At 45.2% G+C, this 18,214-nt stretch overlaps 1 protein-coding gene across 3 annotated transcripts; it reads right to left on the reverse strand.

Annotated features, from left to right (window-relative positions):
• Positions 1–1,181: 1,181 nt before the first annotated feature.
• On the reverse strand, positions 1,182–14,172 carry rab3gap2 (RAB3 GTPase activating protein subunit 2 (non-catalytic)). 3 transcript variants are annotated; one of them, XM_037486954.2, is made up of 36 exons: positions 13,946–14,169; positions 13,690–13,865; positions 12,658–12,749; positions 12,335–12,452; positions 11,950–12,031; positions 11,651–11,698; positions 11,487–11,562; positions 11,276–11,377; positions 11,010–11,109; positions 10,716–10,814; positions 10,233–10,381; positions 10,075–10,154; positions 9,649–9,741; positions 9,382–9,521; positions 9,011–9,206; positions 8,658–8,801; positions 7,690–7,772; positions 7,541–7,605; positions 7,381–7,471; positions 7,168–7,289; positions 6,746–6,959; positions 6,383–6,480; positions 5,996–6,104; positions 5,746–5,906; positions 5,378–5,552; positions 4,757–4,924; positions 4,453–4,559; positions 4,301–4,367; positions 4,138–4,208; positions 4,022–4,057; positions 3,849–3,923; positions 3,235–3,450; positions 2,693–2,782; positions 2,372–2,596; positions 2,110–2,274; positions 1,182–1,958 (listed from the first exon to the last, which is right to left on the reverse strand). In XM_037486954.2, exons 2-36 carry the CDS (start codon positions 13,796–13,798, stop codon positions 1,806–1,808), a joined length of 4,119 nt encoding a protein of 1,372 aa, XP_037342851.2. In that variant the 5' UTR covers positions 13,799–13,865; positions 13,946–14,169; the 3' UTR covers positions 1,182–1,805. The 3 variants fall into 3 exon arrangements, with proteins under 3 accessions (XP_037342851.2, XP_062413146.1, XP_062413147.1); XM_062557162.1 differs by lacking the exon at positions 1,182–1,958 and having other exon boundaries at positions 2,116–2,596; positions 3,795–3,923; positions 13,946–14,172; XM_062557163.1 differs by lacking the exon at positions 1,182–1,958 and having other exon boundaries at positions 2,116–2,596; positions 3,795–3,923; positions 6,746–6,956; positions 13,946–14,171.
• Between the last annotated feature and the right edge of the window lie 4,042 nt (positions 14,173–18,214).

Below are 18,214 nucleotides of genomic sequence, written 5' to 3' on the forward strand. Positions count from 1 at the left end.
AAAATATTTTTTTAAATAATAGGTAAAAAAATGTTATTAAAAAATATATGTAAGGTCAATATATATGTAATATGTAATATAATATATATATTATTAGGGCCGGGACTCGATTAAAAATATTAATCTAGTTAATTAGAGGCGTTGTAATTAATTAATCCAAATTAATCGCATTTTAATTGCATAAATATTTGACCTGAGAACAGTGAGAAGTCATTTTTTTCACATGGATTTTTATTTTTGTTCAACCAATTCCAGCTGACAAGTGTAGCAATAGCATATTTAGAAATATAGTACTTTCAGAAATTCAGGTAGCCTATAGGTAAGTAGACCTTCTGTAAACTATGTTTTTTTAAGTAGACCAATACTTTCAAGTACATTCAGAACATTGGTTATTTTTTCAGACGTGGGCTTAGTTACCCTGGTCCTTAAACCAGTCATCTGGTGCAGTGTGGGTTGGGTGTGGGTCTTTGTACGTCCACGCTAGCTGCTAATTGTTTGGCGTTGAGGTGATACTTGAGGCTCGATGTGAATTCCTTGTTGCACAGCTTGCACACAACCACGCTCTTATCGACGCTTCCATCCGTGTGTTTAATTATAATAAGATTTCCCATTCACGGGGCCACCCGACACGGTCTCTTCAGCTTCTTCGTTCATGTTCACTGTGGTTTGTTGTTGTCTGAAGTCATGAACGCTAGTTGGTGCTCCAGTATAATCGGTCCTCCGAAACTCATCCAGTGAGAAACGTTCCGCGGTGCAAAAAATAAGTTTAAAAATGCGTAAAAAATGTTTAAAGTGTTATTTTTTGTGTAATGAATTAATCTTAATTCACATTGTAATTAATTAATCGTAATTAACGCGCTAAAGTCCCGGCCCTAGTTTTTAAAACAAACATTGATGCGTTATACACTTGCTATCCAATAGTTGGATATTTTTTTTCTATGACTTTTTTGGAAAATACTTTTTAACACTGTTCTATGAATTTTTTAATTGCATGTTATGCTTCTATTTATTTATACTGACACTTCTTTTCTTAAGACTTTCATTGCAGTAGATTATCTTTTTAAAAATCATACTTAAGTTTTTTTGAATACTGTACAACGACTTCTGTCACCATGTTACTATTCTAAACTTTTTTCCTACGGACGGACAGATGTCTCTGTATGGTAGCACCTTAAACAACCTTGCTTTTGAGAAATATTTTATTCGGCCATGGATCAGCGCAGTGGGGACAGCTGAACATCGGACTACAGAATCAGAGGCACAGCTAGAACAGAACTATCTGCATATATAAATAAAAAATAAGATCCATATTTCTTTATGATACATCTCTTGTGCGCGAGAGGGAAAGTAAAAGAGAAAGCAGAAAGAAACAACTTGATATGGCACAGAATTAGGACACCAAAACACTGACTTCTGAAGCTGGAGGAGTGACAGAGAAAAGACATGCCCCATTCATTAATAACCATCATGAGCATACTCCAATACTCTTCAATAACACAAATATTCTATATCATTTATGTTACATGCACCAAAATATGGATAAAAAAGTTAAAAGCCTCTCTTTGCAGACTGCCCCTCACACGCACACTCCGGAAGTGAAACCGACCTTGTTGTGATCAGCTAGTTAGTGATGGTGGGGGGTGATGGGGGGGGGAGCTGTATCCACAGTTGGCACACTTCGGTCTCTATCGGTCCAGCACAGGTTTTCATTTCTTTGTTTCTTCCTTCTCATCATTCCTCACTCCACCAGCCTGCCGTGGCCACTCCAAAGGAGGCCCACATCCCCCCCAGTGACCCCTCTTGGGTCAGTCCTCAGTGGTGAGGGCATCCACAGCCTCCAGAAGGTGCAGGGCCAGGCTGTACTGGGCGTGGTTCTCCGGCAGGATTTCAACGAGCCGGCCGACCAGCCTGCTGGTCTGGGACAGGGGGATCAGAGGAGACCGCAGCTCACCCGGGTCCTGCAACACACATTCACAATACACATGCTCCGTCATGCCAAAGCTGTGTTACTCCTTTCCACCAGTCATGTTGTGGTCGTGACCAAAGAACGGGAAGGGTTGGGTCTGAAATGTCATGAATGCATCAGGAGAGATTATTGAGGTGTCTCACCATAGCTTTGAGCCACGTGCAGAGGGTGGGGGGCAGGCGGGCCAGCAGCTCCATGGCAGCTTGCGTCTGGCTCTGGCTGTGGAGCAGCGAGTAACTCAGCCTCTGGCCAGTCAGCACCAGCAGCTGGGAGCCCAGCACGTCCTTATCTTCCACCTCTAACATCACCTGCCAGGGAAAAGTCAGATTGGATGAATCTGGGGTCAGCAAAAAAGCTTTTCCAAAAAGAACTAGTAAAACTCCGATTTGAGCTTCTGTCCCTTGCCAGTTCTGCCCGGAGGTCCAGGCCCTGGTTGTAGAGCTCACATACGAGGTGCCGCCTCAAGATGTCGGGATTGACCTGCATCAGGGAGCCCAGCTCCAGACACAACGAGGGCCACCAGTCAGCTGTGGGTCCTTGAGAAGGCAGGGGGGCGGACTTTGTGCCTGGGGCCGAGCTGGAAGGATCCTCTATGGCCTGAACCCAGGCGGTCAGCACCCGGAGGAGGAACTGAGACAGAGTGGGAATGTGGAGAAGATGGAACGAGATGACCACAAACCCTATGCTTTCACGATGGTCCCCCCCGCGTGTAAATGTACCGCTCACCTCTTGACGTAATGAGACCAGGCCGGGGTCCATGTCTCCGCTGGGCATCAACTGGATGGTCGTCAGATCTCTGAAGAAGGCGTTCTTACCCTGGGAGGAACACACACACTTGTTTAAACTACTAGAAGGTAGCTGGTGGGTCAGGTTTCAGTGAGTGGTTAACACATATCTTTGCTTGTCAAGTGATTCCATAACCCTCAGACATATATTGTGTGGTGTAAATGAAAACAATTTAGTATGGTATGCCAGAAATGAATTTTAAAACATTTGATCTCAGCCAAAAGAAACTGAACTTGAATAAAAAATCTCTTTGGTTTTAAGACAGAAACACAGGAAAAAAACAAGTTGGATCAGACTTGGTTAAGTTATGTTCCCATCCATATATAATTCTGCATTAAGAGTCAATATCAGCCAAAACCAGTGCCCAATGCAGGCGATATTAATGTGCAGGGACATAAATGTATGTAGTCGTGTCTCTAGCCTTATTGGGACCTATAGCTAGTGTAGAAAGCACCTGTCTGTGAACCAGTCCGTCTCCTCACCTTGCTGTCAAACAGGCTGAGCGGTTTGACCTTCAGACTGAAGGTCATCCCAGCATGTAGCAGCGAAGCTAACAGGCAGTGGTGTTGCACCAGAGGGTAGTGGACCCCTCTCTGCTCCAGGGCCAGTTCGGCTAGGGACGCAGGGCCCTCGGCCCCGCACCACGCCTCCTCCGCGGACAGCTCGGGGGGGGGAACCTCCTCCACGGCGGAGTCCGCCTGTGTGCACAGAGCCCCCGGAGGGACGGGGAGGAGAGAAGCTTGTGTGCTTGCAACAATATCTCAAATCAGTCAACGTAGTCAAGTGCAGATTTCAACACATGCCGGCATTTTAAAGTCCCCCCCCACCCCGCATTATTGTTGTCCCTTCAAGGTGATGTTTGGGTATAAGATGACAGGTTTTCAGTAACTCTCAGTAAGCCCACAGCACACAAACCACTAGTTAGCCAGCTAGCTGCTTGCAATAATGATTTGACTAGGTAGCTAGCTAACATCACACGAGCATCCTGTGCGGTTAGTAGTGGTGGGTTTCTCCATGCTCCCCCTGTAATCTCTTTACTTACATAGTAGTCAATAAAAGACAAATGGCTCTGATTTTTAACCAACACTCCAGTCACCTCCATGAGGATCTGCAGCAGCTGGACACAGCAGCCCAGGAACGATGTCACGGCTTTGTCTCCCATCCCGACATCCTGCACACGCAAACCCACGTCTTTCAAACATGCAGCTGGAGACTGGAAGTGAAACACTTCATATATAAAATAATCTAATCAAATCTCTGCGTACTTACCCGTCGAAATAAACGATCTTTGGGTGCCTTCCCCACCTAGGAACAGAAAGAGCTTACATTTGACCCACAGCCTTCCAGAATAAAGACTCAGGGTGTACTTCCTGTGCATGACCTACCTTCTCCATTAGGAAGGCTGCTGCTGAGAAACGCTTGACAATGAACGTACTCCACATCATCGCAGAAATACCTGTGATAACATTCAAAGAAGTCAGCACTATCACTAGTGATGTCTGTTTCCAGAAGCCTTCATACAGATTTACAAAGTGGGAAGCCCTTCACCTAGTTGGATATGTGGACTGGAGACTAACTTCAAATGTTCAACAGCCAACCAGAAGTATCGGTCCTCCTAAGAAGAGACGCAGGTCCACATTTAAGATCAAAAGGTGATGGCCTATTTTGAACTATCCTGTTGTGTGTGTCTGTGTGTGCACCTCAGGGTCTTTGTTCCACTGTACTACATATTCCCAGCAGCAGTGGGCAAAGAGCAGGTCGGGTGAGAGCGAGTGCGGGAACCTCTGGCACACTGCCACCAACAGCTCTGGAAAACACAGAGGTCACACTTGGATTAGATTAGTGTATGAAGAGGCTGTGGGAGTCATAACATTGATCAGGTAATAATGTATCAATCAACAGAGGCTACATCAACAGATACATCTATTTAACATGGGAGCCTCTGTATAATTATCCACATGTATGCCAACATCTGGATGTCGTCGTTCAGGTCTTAGTCCTGACCTGCTGTCCTGTCTGCCTCCTTCTTCTCCTCCTTTCCTTCCTCTCCAGCCCTTTGCTCGGATCGTTCATCTGCCTCTTGCTCTCCTTTCATTTGGAGAATGTCCTTCAGTCGCTCAGGGGCCAGATCGTGTCTGAACACCCACTTGGAGACGCTGTCGGCAATACCTCCTTTACACACATAAAAAAGGAAGACCACAAAAATATTAGATCTCTTTTATCAAGCCACACCCAGATTATTAATGAAGCCCCATGAAACAAAGTGCAAAAACATACTGGGGATCCATTTGGATTTTTATCCGTTTTGGGGAATAATAATTCAATTATTTTCTGATAAAAAATGTTTTGGGAAGAGACATTTTTCTTTAGTCAGAAATATATATAGTTGTTTGTTGTTGTAATCTTCCTTTTGGCCACAAGAGGCTAAAGTGCACCAATAGAGTGGGATCTATTTAGATGTTTTCTTCCATGTACTTTTGATACAAAGTACAGAGGTGTTTATTAGCAAATAATGATTTACTCCTCCGTTCTGTTAGATCAGACTATAAGGGGGACGTGAAGGCATAATAAAACACAGAGGTTTGCCTGCACACCTCCCTGAGGATATTCTCCTTTACAGCTTACCTGTGCCTCCCTCTAGCAGCGTTTTGATGGAGCACTGTGCTGCAGCGCCCCCTGCTGCTCCCTGAGGAGGAGGCATCAAAAGCAGAGTCTGCAGCACCAGCACGTCCTCCAGCTGGTGAACACACACCACCCACTGCTCCAGCTCGAGGGACACCGCCTCCCACTCTGACTGAAACTGTCGCACAACAACACACGGACAATGGGCTGAATCAGCAAGTATGGTTTTAGTGGCTTGCTATTATTATAGTAGTTAAAGGGTTGGGGAAGAAAGACTTTGTGAATAAAAATCCCCCCATAGACTGATGAGTGCACCCTTGTGTGTGTGTGTGTGTGTGTGTGTGTGTGTGTGCGGATGAGACTTCCCCTACCTTGCTGTCACCCCGGCTTGTGATGCTCGCCTTGGCAGCACGGTGAGCAACGAAGGCGGCCAGCAGAGCGGCAGCAGCATTGTGGGACTGGATGCATGTACAGCGCACTTGCTGCCACCAGGGAGAGATGGACTGGAGGTCCCACGACTCCTCCACTGCTCCTGAGAAGACGAAGCATCAACGGTCTCCTCCCCCTTGTTCCTCAAGGACGGACACTTTTGTGAATGAGTCAGCACACACAAGCACACACCTTTCATGTCGCTGATGCCGATGAGCAGCGTGTGGAGATTTCTAACGGCCTCCTCTGGTTTCTGTAGCACCTCCTTCTCTCTCTGCAGCCACACACTCAGCAACAGAGACTGAAAGGAAGAGGAGCAGGTGTGGAGTCGGACAACAATAGTGGTCCCGTACTATTGTTCAACACCATTAAGGATGGGTTGCTGTCATTGTCAATCCATTTGTGGGGTTGAAAGGCAAAATGCTTATTTAAAACAACAACATTAACTTTGAAATAGAAAGTACGCAAACTAACTCAATTTCATAATTACATTAGTCAAGTGTCACAATTCATCAGTTGCTCACCACAATTTTACCTCCATTAGCAAAGCACAACTTCATTTAAGCTTTTCCATCTTACCAGCAGCTGCTGTGGACTGATGCCGGCCTGCTGCAGCGTGTCACAGACTTTCTGTGGTGGGCTCTTTCCACACAGACAACCCCAAAACAGGAAGTTTCCTGCAAAGGACACAAAGAGCAAAGTCCTGGGTCTGAGTCTGTGTGTCTGTCCATCAAAAGGTTAGCTTTTTCCTCCACAGCCTCCAGTGTTTCTTGTGTAAATCAGACCAATAGAATCCCACTGATGTGAGATCTACACTCACTACTAAATACTTCTGCATCAATTCATTTGGGAGAAAAACCAAATTCTTTTGGATCGTGTCTCTGTATCAGCTTGGAAGACCTGGGGTTCAGGTCATGCAATGTGCAGACATATGTTGCGTACCTAGATGATTCCATTGGGCTTCAGAGCCGCGGTTGACCCTCAGCCCCTCATCCTCTGTGCACTCCATCTGGGAGATAAAGGCCTGTGCCGCCATGGGGGAGTCCGGTGAGTCCTGGGCAAAGGACACACTGGGTCTCGCGGTGAGATGGGCGTAGCGCTGCAAGGCGGGACCAACCCGAGACAGTTCATCTTCTATGCCTTTGAGGGAGTCCTGCTGGGTGGGAAGACAATCATTAAGTGCTTATTTATAATAATAATGATAACCTCACAACAATACTGCCCTTACTAGTTGCTGTGGCATCAACCTCATGTAAGTCAAATGTTATGTTATTTTGTAGTTTTGTACCATATATTACAGTTTTAAAAACATCCATGCGACTGCCATTAAAAAGCTTTACATTTGTGCATGCGTGTGTCCTCACGTTTTCAGCGCAGGCCTCCCTGTCTGCACCGGAGTGCAGCTCCTGAATGTCGGTGTAGAGCTGAAGCAATTTCAGCTGTGAGGAGCAAAGCTGGAGTAAGGCTGCATCCACTTCCTCCGGCTCTGTGATGAACAAATACAACAACGAATAAAGTGCAAGGTATTTTACATTTACAGTGCAATATTTGTTCTTCATAGTAAGGAGTCACGTTACCTTGTTGCTTCAGAGTGTCACTTAAGGCGGATGTAACGTTAATAAGACACGAGACAGGAGCATTTTTGTTTGACAGCAGAGACTCCAACGCCTGGAAGGAAATTTGACTGTTACCATGGAGACAACAGGCCTGTCTGTCAGTTTGTGTCTTTGTTTGTACCTGCTTCTTAATGGCGGGGTGCTTGATATCCAGCAACACACTTTTGGCTTCCCTCTCCAGAATGTCTGCAAAGAAAAGGATGAGTAGGCACAAGGATTTAAAGCTGTCAGACATCCACGTCAGTCAGATCCAACTCCTGCATCTCTCACCAGGCTCCACCTCTCTGCTCCTCAGTATGGTGGTCAGTCGTTTTATCAGGTGCATGTCCTTAGCTCGCTCGCTTTTCTTGTCACTGAAACAGGGAAGACAGATAAAATTGTGTTTTGTGACAATTAGCAGACATTTGCAGCTGTGGTAGAAAACCTTGGTTGTGAAAGTAAATGATGAAAGTCACGTTGCTATCACATTACAATTCTTCCCTGGATCATCATTGAGTAACTACACCCCCCCCCCCGAAAAAGGGGTACAATGTCTCAATAGCTGAGGTACAAAATACAAAGATCACTAGAACAAAGGGCTGTAAAAACTCACAGGAACGTGTCAGAAAAGATTAAAATCAAGTTTCCGTCTCAAATTTTGAGGGGGAATGGCCCCTAATGTGTTTAGATGGGGGCGGGGGGAGGCTCGGCCGGACAAATTATCAAAAGCAGTTCCTGGCTGACCAATCAGAGCGCATGTTACTGCTGCCCTGTACAGTAATGCAGACGTTCTTATGGTGCTACCTCGGTACAATATTGTCCCCATACACTGTGAGTGAGTCTACCTAGAGGACCTCGGGCATCTCCCCCATAAAGACACAGACTGAATCTGATTGGATAAAAACTGTCTTTAAAACCAGCCGCACCAAGAGCAGAGCAACAGAGGAAGACGGGAGTTGTCCAATGAGAAAATAAGCTAATGGGGAAAAAATTCCAGACTTTCTTGGGGGGGGCTGCCCAGTTTCAATGGGAGGGGAAACACTGCATAGCTAGTTTATGAGCATACTTGAGTGTGAGAATATAAAGTATCCCCATACAACCGTCATTAAACAAACAATTCGATTTTTGTTGAAGTCCTGCTGCTGGTTGTAGAATAAATGAAGAGTGTAGCTTTGAGTTTAAAGCATTATTTGGTGGATTATTATGATTGAAAACGCATACATGACAAACCGTGATCTACAGTTTGTCTGTGAACCAACCTGAGGGCCAGATGGAAGGGGATGTTCACAGTCCTCAGTGCTCCTGTGGTGGTATCCAGTAGGCACACCTGCTGGGTGTGGAGCTGCCAGCCCTTACTGGTCACACTGTTGACCCCCATCAGACGGTAGCCAGCATACAGCAACCTGAAGAGCACACGCACAAAGCAGCCACATTTTGCCCTCATTATATTGTGTGCTATTACCCAGTCTTTCTACCCTTAGGTATCGGCGTGTACAGGGTAGTCCTCCATAGAGGTGCATAGTAAAATAAACTCATATTGCTTTGTTTGTGATGCTTTTGAGGCTGAGTAGTAGCTATATTTTAGGGTCTTCAGTTTTAACGTTGTTTATACCTGCAGTGTTTGCCCACAGTGAAGGCTCCAACCCGAGGCCCCTGCTGCATCCCCCACACCTCCAGGATCCCCCTGCGAGGTGCGTAGATGACCAGGAACAGCGCATGGCGCCTGGGAAGGGAGGCAGAGGGGGAGAACTCCCGATCCCCACGCTCCTCCGGAACCTGCAGCCAACCCAGTTGAGCATCTCGGTAACCTGCAGTTTAGTTGAATCCATGAATGGTCTTGTGATTTTAAAGCAGGCGGCCATGAATGTTAGACAGATAGCCTATTCATATTTTGATTACACGGATACAAGAGAAATGGAAAATAAAAGACGGGTGTGAAATTGCTACGAGATAGTTCAGATTTTACTACCACTCTGTGCTCACCTTTCCACATGCGGATGGCAATGCCCCTAGCCAAGTCCAGCAGAGTGACTCGACCAAAGTCGTCTGTTACTCCCGCGAGCGTGTTGCACGGGGACAGGCAGACGGACTCGCCATGACGACGGGAGTCCGGGAGACCAAATCTGAGTGGAAGAGGTCTGAGTTTAAAGAAAGCACGACGGAGGGGAATAACAACAAGCTTCCTGTAGCTAGTATTAATAAAAGGCACAAATGGGGGTTGCTACATTTATGTCAAGATATTGTTGGTACCTGATCCCCAAAGGCGTGGCAGGCTCCACCTTGGGCTTCTGTTTCTGAACAGCCTCTTCTTCATTCTTGTGCCTGTTCCAACCTAGCCATCCACTGGGAGGAAGGACAGCAGGAGAGAGGGAGCACATTATGAAGCGTGACCACAGAGTAAGTTAGCACAATGTAAAAACAAAGGATTGAAGGACACAAGAGTAAAGAAAAAGTAGTAAGGGAGGGGGGAGTTTGAGTCCATTAGGCTATAATTCAGCATATTGATGGGGCTGCTTCAGGCTGTTGCAGCAGGACAGAGCAGTCAATAGTCCTGCATTTAGCCTTCACTCATCAAAATGAAGAGCTTTCTTTGACCTATGTTTGTCTGAATTACTGTACGGTTTAAGAAAAAAGGCAAATGAAGTGTATGTTTATTAATGAAGGGATCACACACACCTGGCAGCACTGAAGAGGGCTGAGGTAAGTTTACTGGCCACAGCGAGAGCCACGTGAGAGAGAAGAGGCTGTGAGCTTCCCTAAAGGAGACAAGACAATTGGTCATTACAGTCATACTTGTTGGCCCGACTTCCTTTCTCTCCGGCTCTCCAACTCACCTCTACAGCATAGTAAAAGCCCGTGTACGGCCCACCTCCTACAGTGACATACTGGCTCATGGCGGGGGGGCTGCCCTTGACGGAGGCATTAAACCCCCCGAGGATGGATGCATTCTTCATCTGGTCGAACACACACAGCGTCATGACGCCTAACAGCAGGAGAGATGATTAGTGCCGCAGTGACTGCACTGTTTTCCTGTCAATCATTTATTCTATCTGATTTGGAATAAAATGATCTCTTCCCATCATCCGACACCACTGCAAAAGATCAACTCATATTTGTTGGCGTCTTTCACAAACAACATTTCCACTGCGGTTTCGTTTCTTTCCTGCTTGCCATTGTAGAACGCCTTCCTCTTGAAGGTTTGGTTGTCGAAGGTTTGCATGAATAATTGTGTTATATGTGTTAAATATGTATATGAAGAAGCTGGCGTACCAATTCACAATTCCCTCCAATCCCTGTGATGTAATGAAATATCTTACCCACACTACTGTGGTCCACAATGGTGTCCATGTCCTGCAGAGCCCACTTCTTATAGGCCAAGGGCGGAGGTTGGATTACATCGCTACCTGCTGCTGTGGCTGGATGGAAAAAGCACTGCACGTCATTTGGTTACACAATGAAGCAGCATTTCATCTTTTATAGCTTGCAGATATTTCTCGCATTCGTAAACTGGTAAACTGGGACGCTGTGCTTTATGAACACGAACACAGTCCCAGTTGGATGCACGCAACATACACACACTATTCCACACATGCTCACACAAGCAGCAGTACCTCTTGCCACCTGGTTCCTGCAGGCGCGCAGAGATTGAAAGAGGCTAAAGCCGTCGATAGTGACCAGAGCAGCCGGGTAGAGGATACTTAATTCTTCATGCTGTGGATGGATGGAAATCCAAGTCACACTTCTGCTAAATAAGCTCAGGAAAAGAGAACCGCAGGTTCTGCTAAAAAATTACTTTTGCATACATGTCAAAATAAGAAATAAAGTAATTGTTCAACATTTTATTTCCATGGCGATGCGTGTTCAATAAGTGCCTGACCTGCTCCGTTACTCCGGGATGACGAGGGATCTCGTATGTGCGACACTTGAGCCTAAGCACAGGATCCTCGTGCAGCAGCTGGGCCAGGAGGAGAACCCCGCTCTGATGAGGAACAGCCAGCGCTACATTTAAACTCACTTGACTTTCATTTTATCTCACTGAATATCCCAAAATGTGGTAAATGAGAACGAAGATAGGATTTGTACAGTACCTCTGTGTAGAAACGGACATGGCCAGAAGTGAAACCCACAACTACACATGTCCAATCGGGCCGCCCTGTTGAGCTCCTACACACACACACACACACACACACACACACACACGTCATGTACAATTAAACACAGCATTCGGCTTCTCTTTCAAAGTATTTCTTACCTTTTCTGGCTTGCCAGCGGTATACAGATAGAGCTGCTCACACACTCTCTGCAAAGAGAAAACACACCTAAGGATAAGATGTGGTTCACTGTACAGCTCTCTCTCATAAACTTTGAAAGAGGCACTGGTGCATTAGCTCAGGTTCCACTTGTTTCCTCAGTCAACCAAATATCCCCTTTCAATTTGACGCTGCTCTTCTGGATTTCTTTTTAGTCTGACTTTTGTTCTAATTCTTGCCTTCAGTGTAATTTTCATCAGTTAGATGCTTCTTCCGTAAGTTAATCTAATTTCCCTTTTACCCTTCGTCAGAGCCAAGCGTTCCAGTCCAAGACACAGCCAAGGTCATCTCCTCTCTGCCGCCGTCGTCCGTTCGCCACTTAGCTGTAAGAATCAGGGATCATTAACAGCAAAGCAGAAGTCCTCTGTGTGCTGAGAGAAGAGTGTGTGTGAGTGTGTGTTAGGGTTGCACTGGCATAAACTGGTAAGATATTGGACCAAACAACCGCTTAATATGAAACAAATATAGCAGAGGTTACCACTACTTCGTACTGGACTCAGAGGCTATTCCTGGTTAACTGGGCTTAGTAGTGTCGAAGGGTACTTTTTTTATTTGCCACAATGTGTCATAATGACCAATGGCGGTTGAATTGAGACAACTCAAGTGTGTGGTTTGTATTTTCTCACCTGAGAGAAAGACAGCCTTCTGTTCACGGGCCACTACCAGCAGGTCAGAGCAGGGCGACAGGGACACTACACAGTCCTGCAGCCAAGGGGCCCTCTGCCCTGTGGTCTCCTCCTCCACCTGTGGGGCAAAGAGGAGGGGGGTCAGTGGCAGGGCACCTTTCCTGTCAATCTGCAAACATAAGGGGGGAACCCACTTAAAACCCCTCAGGGCAGTTTCACTCAATTCAAAGTGATTTGCAGGGTTTGTGTTAGTCCCTTTTTTATACTGTTGTATGTTATGACGATGTAAAAACAATGAAAAAGGGAATGAACAGATAACAGACCGTTGTGGCAGAGGAGGCTGCGTCTTCTTTGTTTTCTCCACTATCCCATGTCGCCTCCCAGTCTGAAGAGTCCCAAGACAACTCATTTTCCGCTAGGTAAAAAGTGAATAAGAAAATCCAATCAATACGTAGTGACATCATTCTAACTTTTAATATGATGCTGTAATGTTTTCTGGTTGCCAGCACACAGCAAATATCAAAGGCTCCAAAATAAAGGGACAAATTGCATTGTCATGAATAGGGATGGACTCCTGAGCTAAAGGCTAAGCTCTTAGGTATGTGTGTTTAGAAATATTACCTGAACACAGACATATCAATAATGCTCTATCAAACTGTTTATAACTAAATGGCAGCAGGGAGGAGAGGTGCTGCAGGGGAATAACATAAACAAATCAAAGTGACACACACAAACAGCAAGGAGATGTATAATGCATTATGCGGTGTCCTCCTGCAGTGGGGCTCCTGCAGTGGGGCGTTCAGGTGCTTCCTGTGAGATGACTCACAGCACAAAGGGCATCTCTCCTCCTCTCTCCCGCTGCCCGGCTCGTATCTTTAGGAGATGAAGCTCTATAGATCACCCATTGCAGAGCATCCCAATCAAATGATGTGATCGGGTTGTTGATGTTGTTGTTGTTGTTGTTGTTGTTAAACGACATTCATGTTGGGGTTTCATTATTATGACAGATCAAGGTCGAATTGATTTTTTACAGCATTTGGACATTAGATGAAAAGTCATGCTGCTTTATGCAGTCAAGACCATTGAATTCCGTCAACTGTCTTAACTTACCGTAGTTGACTTAACTTGAGTATAATGTCTGTTCCCGACAATGACACCCCATGGAACCGTAAGCCAGGTGAGCTTTGAGCAATAGTCCTTAAATATTAGTTAGGGATGGCTTTATTTAACTTGGTGTTGTTTATAGTTCCAGAGGGAGCTAACGTTAACTGAACTGCTGGTTAACAGTAACTTGCTGTTGCTACATGCTACATGCTACATACGTACATCATCCGTCTCTGGTAGCCTAACGGTACCTGCTTGGTTCTTCTCCTCCGCCGACTCGCTTTTCTGGCTCAGGAACAGGAAGTCTCTGACCGTTTTAAGCTCTTGGAGCCGACAGAACTCCAATAAGCTGCAGGACATCTCTTCCCCGTTCCGCCCAGTAGAGAGACAGGGAGTCAGCCAGTTAGCCTGCTAGCTAACCGTCCAGCTGGAAGATAGCAACGTAGCCTGACGTTAGCCACCGTGCTAACTTTGTGACAGCCTGTTCACCGAGGCTATGATACTTACTTGTCTTAAACTGCCCCCTAAAGAAATGTTAACAACAGTCCTATACTCGTATTTCTCTCCAACGTCTGCAGTTTCCACCCTAATTCAGATGTGTCGATGACACATCGTTAGCATAATAAAGCGAGTACTTCCGGGTCATCTGCGAAACCAGAGTAGAGTTTTTCTTCTGTTTACAAAGAACTAACGTTAAATAATGTGTCGGGATGAAATACAGACCTATTTTTGACGATAAGTCGTATACATAGAGCTTGCAATTGAAAGCATTGATATGATGTGTTGGTAGTTGTGCAGTGTATTGGTGTGTGCTTTTCACTAGAGGGCAGTGAGGGAACATCCGTTTCTTCCTCTCAGCGCTACATGTTGCTTTCAACTCACCTCAACTCTGCACTAGAACACACTGGCATCTTTTCCAATTGCAACACTGGAGGCAAATTTGCATCGCCAAGTCAAACTCAAACTGTTGATGTCGATTTGTTTGAAAGAAAGTGTGACTGAATGTTTGAATGTCATACAGAGTTCGATCGGTTATCCACGGCGTTCCCAAGGTGACTGTTAGTGACTCTCTTGACCCCACACAGAGTAGCACATTGGTGGAGTCTTGTGGGGTCAGATGTCAAGGTCACTATTTTCTCTCCTGCTGTCAACAAAACCAACTGTTGGTGGCATTGTTCAACACTGCCCAGTGTCTTTCTTCCCCATCCTCTCCTGCACTCAGAAGAGCAATAGGCATTTTGCCAATGATACTTCCTGCTTTCTTACAAAAAACCCTCACCTAGCTCTCACGTCAAAAACAAACACAAGCACAAGCACACACACACACACACACACACACACATCTGGGGGTGCCCAAAAGCTTCCAATCCGGAAGGCCGGACACAGAACCTCAGGAAACAATTGAGTGTCGGAGAGGTCCTGTGGCACTGCTTATTGCGTCGACTATGTCAGGGTCAAAAGAAAACAAATCTCCATCTGGTTCCCCCTCTTCCTTAGCTGGCATCGCTGTGTCCCAAGACGGCCGTGTTGTTTGTACACAAAGAAGAGCATTGATTTATTCTGACACCAGTTAGTCACTTCAGGGATTGTTTTGTGACGCTTGTTATGTTATGTTATGCTGTTTGAAGTTATTCAAAGAAACAATTGAGTTACGTGCATGTCACAAAAGGCCATTGTAATGGATACGGTGGAAATAGAGTCAATTAAAACGAGAAGAGAATGTGTGTCTTTACTGTGACGTGAGACGCAGTAACATTAAAGCGATGTGGCGGCTGTGCGCTCTGACTTTGAGTGTGCTTGCCAACTGGTCCCTTCTGTAATCCCTTCTCAAGTGCACTCGACATCTGGGAAACACAAACTCTGAAGGAAGTAGTGCGGTGTGAAAGACGGAGACCGGCGCGCTGGCTGCTTTCATGGACCCCCTGTGTAATGGGACTCTTCAAACATGCACAGACGCACACCCCCGCGCTCTTAAGACCTACAGGTCACCAAGAGTGCAAATTTAGCTTCTTGTCCAAAACCGTTGGAAGAAATGAGATATTCAGAGGACAGTATGGCAAAGTTATGCGTTTTCTTTGGCACAAGGTGGCTGGCTGTTAGGCCATTTAACATAACTGTGCAAAATTTCAAGAGCTCATCGCACCAACGGTTCATTTTCCGCTCTGCTTTTTACATTTGGTGTAAATCCTAGTCCTTTTGCATTCTTCAATGTAAACATTGTGGAAACTCCTTTGTGACGTATAAAGTCTGTTCGGTGAACTTCTGCACCGTAGTGTGTGTAGCTCTTGCGGCCACACCACACTAAATGTTGAAATCCTTAAAGTAAAGCTTTATATAAACTGGAAACAAGTTTCCAGATCCCATCAGCAGCGAGTTAGTCAGCAAACACAAAAAGAGGTATATTGTCTCTTATCCTCATCTAATCTTGCTCTGAAATCCCCTGACCAAACAGATTCATCACTGCTGACATGATGAAATTTATGAAGCTTAAGTTGTGTGAAACACAACCTCTACCTGAGGTTATTGCAATTTGAGCATTATGAAGTTGCGGTTGTGAGAAGTATTTCATATACTGTAGCTCCTTTTATATTTCTCCAGCTAACTAACAAGCAACATTGTCCCCGAATCATCCTTTAAGTGCTGGTATTCTCTTCCCCCCTAAAAATGTCACCTGTGGGTCTGGGATTGGATCAAACCCAATAGTTCTAATAAATACCATCAAGAAAAATAATAAATGCCACATATCTCTGGAAGCATCAAAGCCTAGGCTACAAGGATATTAAAGCTGTTTGTACATGCTCCACACTCAACTCACCCAAAAAAAAATCATTACCAAAATGCACATTTCATTCACTATCGATCGAAGCAACGTGCTAACAAGAAAACCATAAAATAGACAAAGTAGTTGTAGGGGTTCAACTTTTTATCAAGAGTGTATGGTGAGAGGGGGATGGGGTTGGAGGGCCATGCATAAGCATCATGTACGTAATGATTCTGATCTGCCACCAGACTGTCTGATAGAGATGCACCATGACCCAAATAGTCAAGAAAAAGGCCAAATGTTTAACTTTGATTAATGATTATATAGTTGTGAATATGTAAATTGGCAAATCATCTCCTTTTTAGATGATGTGGCAGAATTGTTAAAAACAAGACATGCTCCTCTACACGTCCATCACATATACACAGCTTCTGTCTTCACAGGAAGAAGTCTCTATACTAGCTCTGTTTTAGATCTTCACCAACTCCAGTGGGAGGTATCTGGCTTTTTCAGTGTGGAACCCTCCCTCACTAACTTCCTGTGTCCTCTCCCTGAACCAATCAGTTTACAAACCTGTTTCACAATTGATCCATTAGAACTGTAGCTCCGGGTGTGAAAGAGCTCAACCAGGAGCTGCACAAAGGCTTCATCACTTTGGGATAACTAAACAACAATGGGCTCAGTATTCATGTTAACGGACTGTGGTGCGAGGTGAACTTATGAAAGGGGGTTGATTTGTGTTGGCTCATGAGTCCCACAGTAGCAGGACACATTGTGGTTTCCACCAGGCTCAGCACATTTTCCGCAATGAGCCGTGTCTTTGTTTTGGTTCAGTAACCATCATCGGTTAACTCATAAGGGCGAAGGCTCTCACCACCCACTAGTGAAACATTGATGGTGGAAATGTAGTTAAACATTGTTGCACAGCAGATTGATAAATAACTGCGAGGCAATGGAAGTTAAGAGATACGAAAAATACCCAAATGCTGCTGGGATTTTTTTCTTCAATTTTTTAAAGCCATAATTCCGTCAATATCATGGAAGCGAGGGCGTAGTCTTCTGCATCCATTCAGGCGTTCGTTTCTAGCTAGTATTAACTACAACTTGTTGTGCACAAGCTAATCTTTTGAATTGTTTGGCACATCCGGCTATTTTAACAGCTTTTTTCCAAGAAAAAACCCCATTTAAAAGCACAGATAAATGAGCGGGACTACATTGTGTTTGTGCAGAAGGTTTTCATGGGTTTTCAGCGTCGCTGTTAGGTCCAGGTCCTTTGCAGTGGGGTTCACTTGTATGACAGCATAACCTTGATGTTTGTGTGCACAGCGAGCCTTGCCAGGTGTCACTTTGATTAAAAAGAAGGGAATACATGATGCAAATATTGCCCAACATTACAAGTGTTGCACAGGTTTTTTTGAATACGGCACCTTTACATTCTCAATTCAATTTTGAATGTACACCAAGGCTGTTATTGTACGTCTGTAGGTTAGTCTGTGCACCAAACATATGAATGAAGGAGGAAGCAGGAAGGAAGGACACTGTGTGTGAAGACAAGATATCTAAAAAAAGACACCAGTGCATCCTCCATCCTATTTTCCAGTTTCTATGCACGTCAGTGAGTTGGTGAATATTTAGTAACACCGGTTGGATCACAGCGTCGGCCCCTCTGCATGATGAAACAGCAACGGGTTGGTGCTCAGACGATGGCCCTCAACATCAACTCATGTCTCAGGACTCTGAGCTTGTATTATGGAAGTTTAAATATTTTAGTCAATATTTTAGTCAATCTCAGCTGACATCGGGCAAGAGACGGAGTACACCCTGCATTGGTCTCCAGCCAATGACATGGCTGATACAGAGATAAACAAGCATTCACACTCAGTCACACGCGGGAGGAAGCCCGAGTACCCGGAGAGACAGGAAATCAAGACTTACCCACATCAGAGATATGTAGCTCTAGCGCGGGAGGGGGGGGGGGGCACTGCTTTCCCTGCCACCCTCTCTCTTTAAAAGAA

The sequence above is a fragment of the Pungitius pungitius genome, chromosome 14, assembly GCF_949316345.1.
Source record: "Pungitius pungitius chromosome 14, fPunPun2.1, whole genome shotgun sequence".
Taxonomy (NCBI): Eukaryota; Metazoa; Chordata; class Actinopteri; order Perciformes; family Gasterosteidae; genus Pungitius; species Pungitius pungitius.

Excerpts from the sequence above, each read along its gene's own strand:
- rab3gap2 (XM_037486954.2), bottom strand. The coding sequence starts at position 13,798 with ATGTCCTGCAGCTTATTGGAGTTCTGTCGGCTCCAAGAGCTTAAAACG. Across the intron at positions 12,750-13,689 it reads GGAGGAGAAGAACCAAGCAG|CGGAAAATGAGTTGTCTTGG; the intron begins GTACCGTTAGGC and ends CTTTTTACCTAG. Across the intron at positions 4,368-4,452 it reads AGTGGAACAAAGACCCTGAG|GAGGACCGATACTTCTGGTT; the intron begins GTGCACACACAG and ends GTCTCTTCTTAG.